Raw genomic sequence first — 12,084 nt, 5'->3', positions numbered from 1 at the left:
CAGCCCGAGGGAAGAATATACAAGACCTCCAATTCAGGATAGTAAGTTTCTCAATGGCCCGTGGAGCCCCACACACTGCTGTCAGTGGGACACACAGAGTAACAGGACTTCGGGTCCCCAACCCAAAATACACCGGGACTTTTCCTTGCCTAATCCAATGCTTAGCGCTCCTGCGAGAAGCATGTGATCTAGAGCCCTGAACTGATGGGATACCCGAAAGGGGCAGCAAGATGCCAGACATTTGGGAAAGGATGTGGAAGGAATACACAAATTCAGGGGGGAGTGAGGGAAAGGACTCGTGCTTATCTTTGGAAGTTTCAGTTCAGAGGATTAATTTCTTTCTTTTTTTTAATTTTTATTTATTTATTTTTTTCCCCCAAAGCCCCAGTAGACAGTTGTATGTCATAGTTGCACATCCTTCTAGTTGCTGTATGTGGGACACGTTCTCAGCATGGCTGGAGAAGCAGTGCGTCGGTGCCCGCCCGGGATCCGAACCCGGGCCACCAGTAGCAGAGCGCGTGCACTTAACCGCTAAGCTACAGGGCCGGCCCTCAGAGGATTAATTTCTGAGCAGCAGGCTGCAACCTCTAAAATGCTAGGAATTCAATAAATAAACTACTCATGTCAACGAGGGCCGTATGTCTCTTATTAAAAATGGATTCCATGGGACTTTAATCAATAGACTGGGAAGTCTGGACCGCTGTCTGTAATGAACAGTTGTTTTATTAAAAACAGCCCTGCTCAGACCCCCAGCAACATAAAATCTCTTAAAGCAGAGCCCATTATGCTCCAGAAAGTCACGGGGGCCTGAACCTCCACCCACCCACAAATCAGGTTCAAGGACCAACCCCTTTCTTAGAGGCAAGTGTTTGCACCTTAGCTCCAGCTGCAAGACGGCCCCTCTCCGGGCAGGATGGGTTGGGCGGCATGCCTGGAAAGGGCAGGCTGTGTGTGTCACAAGGGGGGCCCTGTTTCTACAGAGCCTGGGTTTGGGGAGGGTTATGCCAGGGCGGGAGCTCAGCATTCGACAGAGCAGCCACCCACATGCTGCAAATGCAGAAGTGTTTTCACAAGTTAGCAGGTCGCACTCATCGGGATACGCATTTACTCTGACGCTCCTTGAAGCTGAGTGGGTCTTGTAGGGTGTTGTGCACATTCCTATGTGCACTTCCTTTACTGTCATGACTGGGAACTAGCTTCCCTTCCACTCGATTTCCCAGCTGTATGGGGTCCTAGTGAACAGGAAATACTGCAGTTGTCATGTTCTTAAAACACTGAGGAAGTTGGGTGAGAAACAGAGGTGAGCACCTTCAAATGCCTGGCAAGAACGGCGGGCAGGCAGGAGAGATAAAGAGGGTATTTTGCAAAACACAAAATAAATAACATAAAACAAAACAGAGTTTATCCCTGCTACATTGGAAAAGAGGCATGACATTATTACAAAATTCAAGGGTGTCTGTTGAATGGTGGGTATGAGAGAAGTCTAACTTTGATTGTCTAAACTGAGCACTGAAAACATTGAGTATTAGGTTAAGAGAACACAACAAAAGCATTCAAAACGCCAGATAGTAGGAGTTGGGTCAGCTATTCGGGATCTCCTGATTGTTTGGAGTTGACGTATAACTTAGCCCCTCTGCTGGGTTCACCTGGATGCTGACCAGGTGGGAAAATCAACCAGGAAGGAGCTAAGGGACGTGGCCGCAGTCCAGAGTTGGCCCGGTTGTTCTTCCAGCCCCAACACAAAGAAGCTCAAGGGACCCTCACAGGCACTGGGCAAACAACCAAACGGCCGCGACGGTCGCTGGACCCCTGTTCCTTACGTTTCCCCAGAAGGCCTAACATGAAGACTTTTCCAGAGTCTCTGCTACAATTTAAGCTGCTTCCTTAGCACTTACGTGGAGCTCCAGAGACCTGAGGGGAAATTTCTCTGGTGACATTTCCGATATCCAAGACGCATACATACCTCATCTCCATGCATATTGGCCACGTATTTGAACTCCGGAATCCCAATTCTGTGCTCCTTCGGGAAGCGCCCCACAACAAGAACCCACAGGTTTCTGCCTTCACAGGGAAGAAAAAGATAGAAAAATAAGTTGTCTTTTAAAATGACAAGAGAACTCTGAGAGAACGAGAACAGGAAACAAACGATGCAGCCTCTCCTCCCCAGGAACGTTTCACGAGGACTGAAGTTCGTACGACTGACACCTCTGCGCTTAAAATGCTCTTAGTTCACTGCCAGCCAAAACCCTTTGAATTTAGCACAGTTAACTTATTTTAGAATGTGATTTTTAAAAATTGAAGACTTACTAGGCTAGGCAGATCTTACTTTTCCAAAATGTTTATATACTTTGCTCTGAGTTCCCAGTGCTTTATAGAAACAATCTTGCTAATTCACACAATTACACAAACTTAAATTCTAGTTGCTGGTTGACTGAGAGGGTGCCAGAACTCTCATTGGAAGGAAAGTGAAAAAAGAACAGCAATAAAACATGTGAGTCAGAAGGGAGACTGTTCTTAAAGGGAGAAATCCCGAATCTTGTACTGACGTAACACGGCTCCTTTGCAGTGGGCGTCCCTGACTTGTGTGAGTCCTGTCAGGGACACCCTAATAAGGCCTCAGGGAAAACTTCCGAGTCCTACCTCTGCCATAGATGCTGTGACCTCGGCGAGAAAGGGCAGAGACTACAGATCACTGAGGATTTGCTCTGTGCAGACATTGCAGCTGGCACTCTGGGTCACCCTTGCCACGACCCTCTGAGATGGATGGATTTTTAACCAAACTTTACAAACGAGAAAATTGAGCTCCAAAAAATATTAAGGAAACTGCTTATGATCCCACAGCCAGTAGGAGGCTGTGATTTCAGCCCCAGGGTCAATACCTGAGTCCTGGCCTCTTGGACTTCAATTCTGGTGCTCCTTCCACCAACGAAAACTGCCCGTTTCTCAAGAGGCTTGGTTTCCTAATCAGTAAAAGGAAGAAGTCCCTTCCAATTCTAAAATCATCTGGCCCTTTAAATACTCTTTAAAATTAGAGATTGGGGATGTGTGTTTCTAACAGCAGCTAATCGAGCAGGTTTCTGCAGAATCTCAGATCTAGTTCCTTAAATCAGGGGTCCCACAGGCTGGGGACCACTCAGTTGCCATGAGGAATCCAGGAGAAGCAGATATGGGACTTGCCTTTTCACCATTTATTCTTAATTTATTATAACAATATTTTAGGGAAATTCATTATGACAGGGTGATGCTTTAAATTTAGTAACTGCAGGAATTCTCCAAAACCACCCCCAAAATGCAGTTAATCTGACCAATGCCACCTGTTCAGTGCAGAATCCTCATTCATTCATTCACCCATCCATTCATTGAGTACTACTGAATCCAGGCATTTAACCAGTGATGAGACTGGACAGGTAAGTCACACTCTATGGGCCCAGTGAGGTTCTGATCTAGTGGAGAATAGCAACATGCAAACATATCATTACACTAGACTGTGACATGTACGATCATAGACGTGTGTATAAGGTAGCACTGTGGATATGGAATAAAAGAAGAAATGGTTAACAATTTCCAAGGAGGGGGATCATGTAAAGCTTTGCAGATGTAGGGTCTTATAGCTGACTTGTGAACAAGGTTCTGAAGAATGATTCCGAGTTTGCCACGTGGACAGTACAATCCATCCTGTGATTTCCCACCAGAACCATTTCATTAACCAGAACCTTCCATTCCCCAACAGTCCCAGTTCTCAGATCATCTGGAGCTTCAATTCTACAAAGTCAACATTTTCGTGTGAAGCAAGGAAGAGCTTTTTCTAAGCGAGCTGTTGAACTGGCTCTTGAGCTTCCTTCTGGGGGATTCTTTTCTGTAGCTATTAATGCTTTTAAAGCTAGAATAACCACAGATTTGCACAGAATATGGTGTAGTCCCCTCACAGGCAAGGGAAAAAATTCAATGTCATCTCAACATAATCTTTACCAATTGTTATACTTAAAACCCTGCGCCTGCCACAGCTGGTGTTACACAAAGCACAGTGTGACACAACGAGAACCTGACTCACCATGGACACCCAACACGATTTAGTTTAAGGAAGGAGGGAAATCAAACCAACAAACCCTGAGTGAAGAAGTACTTTGGTGGGTAACTCAACCTCATTTTTGGCACGAATGGCCCCTAAGTGAACTCCAAGATGAGACAGTCACCTTGAATAAGCCAAATGGCACAAAGTCTAAGAATGAGAAACAACCCATGAACCTAGAAGATGCTCACGCAATACTTCTGGAACGACAAGCCTCTTGAAGGGTTTTAACCACTCTCTCCAACAACCGCGGGCTATCTCTGGCTTAGACCAGAGCACATGCACAAAGGGAAAGGTATTTACTTTTCACAGCCCGCCTGCCAAGGTAAGGGTAATTGAAACAAGATTTTTGTTTTTCTATCAAGGTTAGAAAGGTTACCTTTATTCCCAGAAGTTCTTGGGAACACCAGGTATGCTAAAGAGTTCTGAAATGCTCAGCCTCTTTCTCTTCACTACCAAGTAAATGAAACTTGGATTCCAAATACTTCAGTATCTATGTTCAGGAACTCACTTGGGGCTTGACACAAGTCCCAGTGGTGTGACGTGGGTGCCCATGTGGGTTTGCTGCGAGGATCAAGAAAAGCTTTACAATTCAGAAGGATTCACAAAGATCCACAAGATGAGAAAGCACTAGAGGAGTTCAGGAGAATAGAAGCTTGGAGAATCAGGTATGGCTTCGCCGGTAGAAACGGGAGGAGTGGCATTCCCACATCAGAGTCACCTGGACCCTTGTGAAAATGCCAGTCCCCCGAGCCCGGCTCCTAAGCCACACTCCAGGGGTGAACCTGAAACCCGCATCTACAGGCTTCCTGGCTGCCTCTGAGGCCCACTCAAGTTTGAAAGCTGCGGAGCCTGAGGCACTGACGGCCCAGACAGAGATGCGGGGCAGTCGACCTCTAGGTAAAATCGTCTCATTTTGCATATAATCACGAACATGTAGTAGAAGTATATTTGTTAATATAGAAACATCGTTTTAAACGGCTGCTTAATATCTTGTTATATGAATGCACTACCATTTATTCAACCAAGGCTCTATTGTTAGGCATCCAACAATAAATAATTTTATGTCAATTACAGCATGTCTGCTAAAATGATGTACAGAATTTAAGGTAAAAAATATTTTATCATGTGAAAGAATGCAAAATTATATAACTACAACCACACGAAACAAACCAGGGACGGAAATAGCTCCACAGCATATAAAGCTTTCAATTAAATAACAGACAAGTCCCTACAAGAACTGAAAACAGCGCAGTCAGTGGTAAGGGGCTAGGTGTTAGGGTGATAGAACCAAGTCATTTTTTTTCACTTTTCCATCTTTCCAGTTTTTTTAAGTAAAATACCAAGCCCATCATTCATCAAGTGCAGACGCTGTGGGCCAGGCGTGACACTAAGCATTGTCACTGTCTTCACAAGCCCTCTGTGTGGTGGGCGACAGCCACGATCTATTGTGGAGGGAACTGACTTTAGTGGCAGAACCACGCTGAACCCCAGGTCTGTCTGCGTCCACACTCTGTGCTCCCCTGAGGACTCCAGCCGCCTCAGTCTCCCGGAAGGGACAGACAGGCCGGAGCGCCCCCGCGCTGGGGTGAGGTTCCCAGGCCGTTCTTTCAGCACCGTGTTGCTGGTCTGCACCTGGAGCAGGACCCAGGCTGCTACCTGGCTGTGACGGCTAAGCCAGGGCCAGACACCTGAGAGCCACCCTATGGGAACAAGCCATACTGAGCGTTGTTGTAACAACCCTGTCAGACTGTCTCTACTCTGAGAGCTTCAGGAGGACACGCCCAGAGACAAGCGGAGACCTGGCTGGGGGGCCCGGTCCCGGGAGCAGAGCTGCAGTGACGACGGGCACGTTCCAGTTTTTCACGAGGCTTGTTGCATGTGTGGTCTGATCCACGAGGTGCTGGTGCCCAGAGTGACGGAGCAGCTGCTGGTTTCCCAGGCTTGCACATCTCTCTGTGTATCCTTACAACTACCCTTTGACCTAAGTCAAAGCGTGAGCGAGCTTGCCCGCTTCGCGGAGTTGCAGCATCCTCAGACGTAAGCAGGAAGAGTAGCTCTGCTGGCAGGGCTGTCGTAAGGCCGGCGAGCTCCTCCCGCCTTTCCTGAGAAGCAGCCAAATATCTGACAGCAAACCTTCAGCTTCGCCCACGCACGCTCCCACTACCACACACAGAGAGCTCATCACACGAGGCCCCGCACGAACCCTGGAGACCCCGGAGGAGCTGAAACGAGCACACCACCTGAGTCACGTGAAACACTCAGCCTCCAGGGTCACGCTTCCTCTGGCTCTGAAGTGGAGGCAGAGGTTCCTGCTAAGCGGCTCATTACAAAAACGCCACACACAAACAAGAGCACGCAAAACAGGGAGAAAAAGCAGGGGCAAAGGTTCCAGGTTGGCTACGCCTGCACCGCAGACTCACTCAGCCCGAAGCACTGGACGTATCTTCACCTAACCCTGACCACTGTCCTCTCACACAGGCGGACACGACCTGCAGTGACCTCACGAGGCAGCGGTTCTGCAAGTGTGGTCCCAGGACCAGCATCACCAGCGTCACCTGAACCCGTTAGAAACGCACACTCTCGGGCTCCACCCTTCCGCCCCGAGTCAGAAACTCTGCGGTGAGGACAGGCAGGATGTTTCAACATGCTCTCCAGCGGATGCTCACACCCACTGAAGCATAGGAACCAGGTACCAGGGACGGAGCGGGGTCGTCCACCCACTGGGCCTGCTCTGTGCTCCACCTCCACGCTGCACTGCTCTCGTCACCTAAGAGATGGAAACTATCAAAGAAAAGTCAAAGAAACGTGAACCTGGGCCCCAAGCTTGCTGTGTACCATCTCTGGTATGGAGATTTCTTTCTTTCCCCCTCTGCAGACTTGGAAACGGCAGGAGGAGGTTAACAGGACACTCTGAGGATGGTCTGGGAAGTTAAAGCTGTTGTTTGCTCCCTCTGGTCTGCAAACCCAAAGCTGGTTTGCAAACTGGTACAGTCTGTCCCCGGACTGCTCTCCACCCCAGGACCACAGGCAGGCTTTGCCCCACGTCGTGGAATCTGCAGTTGGTTGTACTTCAGGGATCTGATTGACAGGTGTTTTCCCTGCTATAAGTCTGGCTACTAGTCAACAAAAGTACGATGGGTGAAGTAGCAGCAACAGCAAGAAAGATGCGGAAAGACCACCTGCTCCGTATGCGTCCTGCCTCTGGGACACGAGTTCACACACACGCTTTGCCTCGTGCAAACCCCATCGTTCACTGGGGCTTCTGTGCTGAATTGAGGGGTTCTGGCTGGACTACGTGAACACTCACTCTATCTGCTTCTGTACTTGCAAAGCCAAGACCCCATCCTCGGACAGATGCGATGACCCCTAAGTCAGCCACGTGATCTCGGTGAAGCTTACCTGCCGTTTCCTGTGTACTGGGCGGGAATTCTGACCTTGTTTATGAACGGAAGAACTTGTCAGGAAGGGCTCAGGGGTTCAAAAGGAATCGGGGGTCCCAGGGTCCTGCTGCTAGTGCGGTCAGAGCAGGTGCTCTGCTTGGTCTGGAAGCAACAATGGACTGGGCTGTTTCTTTTGCCTGGGGCCATTCTAAATTCTACTTAGCACCGTGAGTTCGGTGGCTCAGTTTAATGTAGGGGTGAGGAGGCACAAGAGGTATCCGGAACTCAGAGGCAGGTGTTGAACCCCAACATCTGCTGCCCTGGAGATGCACAGAGACCTTGGTGTGGGGTCCAAGGTGGGGCACCTGCTATGAGTGTGGCCTGGGCCCAAAGGAGGTCACCAGGGCTCCTGCATGGGGGTCAAGCTGAGTGCTTTTCCAACTGGTCCAGCAGCTGTAGACGCCAACGGCCACCTTCTCTAGACCCAGCATTCCTGGCTTATACACTGATGGGCCAGGCCAGGACCAGGAGGCTTCAACCCGCTGAGGGCGCCAACCCTGCTCCTGAACACAGCTACACAAAAGCTACCCCCCGGCATCAGGCCCCTTTCTGTACTGCAGGCCCAGCCTCATCTTCGCTATGTTGCCCTCAGCCTGAAATGCATCACCGGATTTTCTGCCTTTTCAAATCCTAGGCATCCCATAAAACCTAACTCCAAGAAGTTTCCCCAGGCTACTCAGACTCACCCTGAGTTCTCCTTCTATAGCATATTTCTACACAATGACATCACAGGCTTTGCCATTGAAAACATTCTGGTCAATAAAACAATCAAACACCATCCTGCCTTTCAGTTTGTGTTCTACGGGTTTCACGTGGACAAGTCTGACTTTCTTAATGACCTCGTCAGCACTGACAGAGCCGCCACAGCCTTCTCCTCCCTACTGTCTATGTCTGCCACGGTGAATCATGGCCATCCACAGGGCTCAGGACACTCTCAGCAAAGGCTGCTGTATCACTGGTGTCCAACACGCAGCACTCTGCTGAACTCAGGTGTGGTCATTTGTTCAGCCAATGAACTGTGGGCAGAAATGACACGCGTCACTTCCAGAAAGGAGCTTTAAGAGCCAAGGCATGGTTCGCTATCTCACTTCCCTCAATCACAAGACAGGCCATATTTCACAAGAGAGGCTGCTCTGTCAGCTGGGGTCCTGGAGGGAGGAGGACAGAGAGCAGAGTCGCCGCTGAGCAGTGATGGACACGTCATGTGAGCGGATAGAAACGTTTATCTGGCCGTTATGAACCACTGAGACTGGGGGCCTTCTATTTCTGCAGTGTAGTCTAGCCTATCCTGTCTGACATGCCCTCTGTAACCACCCTAACCCCAGATTAGCTTTCCCTCCACTGAGTGTTCATTATTCTTACTGCTGATACCGTGTTTTTTCAGACAGGCACTCGCAGAACCCTAAGATTTTGTGAAGTGACCCAGACGTGAGGAAACTTTAGAAACTATGCTTTAAAACTACTCATCTGGCACAAATCATTCATAAGCCTCTGCTAATAATGTTGTCATGTGTATATGTTACTTTTCAATCCCAATGATCAACTGCTAAACACGTGGTGCAGCTTTGTGTTTACAGTACCAGAAGGTGTCGTGCACATTCACAGGATCTACTGACTGACAGTAGACAGAGAATAAATCACTATTCAAATGCCCTGGAAACCTGGGATTAAAAAGGAATACAGTAGCAAGACATCACTGGCAAAGCAATCCCTTGGAACTTTTTCGTGGGTAATTCATCTTCTCTGCACGCACCACCCAACAGCACCTGCGCGTGCACAGGTGTGACTCCAGAGCTGAAGGGCTGCCTTGAATTCTTGTGTGTGAAGTGGGGCATGAATAGAGAAGAAAGAACAACAAAAGGACCTAACTCCACACATGGTAAGTAAAGTGGGGCAACCTCCAGCAGGGCGAACAGAGGAGGCACTTTCAGATTGCGCTGAAACACAGCCAGAGACAAAGGGTAGTCCAGGAACCCACTGGAACCCAGCCTGCCTGACACCAGGAACCGGGAACGGGACAGCAGAGACCTTGGCTACACCACGGCAAGGAGAGCATGCTGAGAGCAGCAGCCAGCACCATGGCCTGTAACTGCAACCTTGTGGACCAAATGCAGCTTCCCCAGGTGACCAGGCCCGTTGGCAAAGCCTGGTATGAACGGGTGAGAAAAAAGCCTGGTAAGAAAGTGCCTCTTCACTGTAGAAGCCACCATCCTGCACAAAGGCTCAACCCTCGTTTTCTCATTTATTCCTTCAACAGACATGCACTGAGTGCCTCTCCTGAGCCTGGCCTTCATCAGCTGAAACAGACGTAAACCACTCAGTGATTATATTGCCCTGAAAAACATGAATTTTCTATTTCTGACAGCACTTCCATCATCTGAAAAAACGAAGTCCCAAAGAAGCCCAATATTGGTAAACTTCTCGTTACCTGGGGGTTAATCGAACGTGGATCGGATCACACGGCTCCACTGCTTATCCTGCAGCGTCTCCCAGGGCACCGAGGTGGAGCCCAGGCCCCTCGGCATGGCACCCAGACTCCACGGTCCGTCCCTGGCCGCCGGAGCCTCCCACCACAGTCCCAACCCCCAGGCTCCAGCCGGTCTCAAGTTCTGGACACCATTAACACACGCTCTCCCTTCTGAGTGGACGTCCCCTGTTCACCTGACCAGAGCGGCCACTGCCACTTGCCTTTTCTAGGCTTAACCAAAAGCCCCTCCCATCCAACACCTTTCTTCCCCTTCTCCTCCCTTGGGCCTGTCCCGTACCCGCCACAGTTACTCTCCCTTTTGAACTCCGAGTACTCCTGTGCCTCTCTCCTAACACTTAGAACCACAGGTTTCCTGCAGGTCAGGGCTGCGTATCCCTGTGTTTGCAGCACGTAGTGTGGTGCCTGGCACAGGCGCAGTAGGTGACTGACAAATGACAACTAAATTAACAACGAAGGAAGTCCGGCTGGAGACGAGGTTACCCCTGGCCCAGAGATTCGATGGAGCTGTTTTCCAGGATTGACGGAAAAGTCTGTAGTCTACAAAGTGGCATCCTGGGTGGGCTCTGAAAAGGATCCAAACTTCTAGATCGGTTCCGGAATGGATTGACCCTCTTGGAGTATTTTCCTACAAGAGTGCACAGAGATCCCAACCAAATATCTGCTTCGAGTTAGACTCTCCGGACATCGTGGGGACATGGGAATTCATTTGCTTACACATTTGCCCCAATGGCACTAATGCTGTGAAATGATACCCGGGGAATGCAGAGGTTACATTCCGTTTCATTTCTTCCTGAACAGGTGAATGGGGAGGTTTGGGGATTTCAAATTCTAAATCAGGGATTCTTCTGATTGCTCAGGAACATTTCCTTTTTCAACTGAAAAAAGGAAAGGAAAAATATGAAGATGCATTGAGTTGGAATAAATTTTCTTTTCTTGTTCTTTTTTGATTTCACGAATGGTCAGGACTCCCAGAGAAGCGGAGCGGCTTCTCTCGTTAATCACCAACCATCAACCCAACAGGAAGATCGCAGGAAACTCCTCTGGCTTCCTCCTCCTGCAACCCCACCTTCTCCACTCCTCCTACTCCATTCCCAGGCCAGAGGCCGATGAACCTGTTCCCCTTCCTCTACAATTTTTAAATTTTAACCTATAAAATTATAAGAAGTTGTAAAAATTGAGTTTTTTACAACTACAACAATTACTAGCCATAATTCTCATGTCTCAACCATCCTAATTTCTCTCTGTTCCCTTCCAGTCTTTTTTTTATACAGAGACAGGAAACTTGTTTTTAAGTACCCAAAGTGAAAAGCTCTAGAGGCCTCATACTATAAAAAGCTGAGAACTTCCCTTTTGGGGCCCTTGGGAGAGAGGTCAAACGAAATCTGATCATCTTTTTGAAGACAGTTCAGCAGTAATAGCTAAGTTGAATGTTATCTTAAAGTACAAACAAGGACTTGCGTTTCTTTTTTTTTTTTTTTTTTTTTTTTTTTTAGATTTTATTTATTTCATTTTTTCCCCCCAAAGCCCCAGTAGATAGTTGTATGTCACAGCTGCACATCCTTCTAGTTGCTGTATGTGGGACTCAGCCCCAGGATGGACAGAGAAGTGGTGCCTCGATGCGCAACCGGGATCCGAACCGGGGCCACCAGCATCGCAGCGCGCGCACTTAACCACCAAGCCACAGGGCTGGCCCAGGACTTGCGTTTCTTAAACGCTCTTTTCCAAGACGCACGACTTAAGCCAGCACTGTCCGTTTGAGGGCTCTCTTTTACGGTCTGTGAGGGGCATTCTGGCTCAGTGCTGCTGCTTTGTTTTTCTCCCCAGGGGTGTTCTTTTTTCTTGCGAGTTCCTGTATGTGTCACACAGCTGTAACTGATGATGAGGTCAATTCAGATCCATTTGACCCAAAAAACCCAGTCTGTTGGAGGCCTGCTCATCCTCATTGCCTCTTCATTGCTACCATAAGATACCTCATCTTTCGGTGGCAGGGAACAATGGCAATTACTTTGCTAGCTTCCTCATGAGCCACTTTGGAGAATGAAGACTTTTCCTTTCCATCATGGTACTCCCTGAGTCTGTGCCTA

At 48.7% G+C, this 12,084-nt stretch overlaps 1 protein-coding gene across 1 annotated transcript in view; it reads right to left on the bottom strand.

Annotated features, from left to right (window-relative positions):
• Positions 1-12,084, bottom strand: part of CPM (carboxypeptidase M) — a 68,825-nt gene that overhangs the window by 30,323 nt on the left and 26,418 nt on the right. The window contains exon 2 of the mRNA XM_058557667.1: positions 1,964-2,061. Coding sequence (XP_058413650.1) covers positions 1,964-2,061 — 98 coding nt within the window. The remainder of the gene's footprint in view (positions 1-1,963; positions 2,062-12,084) is intronic.

The sequence above is a fragment of the Diceros bicornis genome, chromosome 17 (assembly GCF_020826845.1).
Source record: "Diceros bicornis minor isolate mBicDic1 chromosome 17, mDicBic1.mat.cur, whole genome shotgun sequence".
Classification (NCBI taxonomy): domain Eukaryota; kingdom Metazoa; phylum Chordata; class Mammalia; order Perissodactyla; family Rhinocerotidae; genus Diceros; species Diceros bicornis.
Note: the sequence above shows the minus strand (reverse complement) of the source record. Positions and strands in the feature narration are given on the sequence as shown.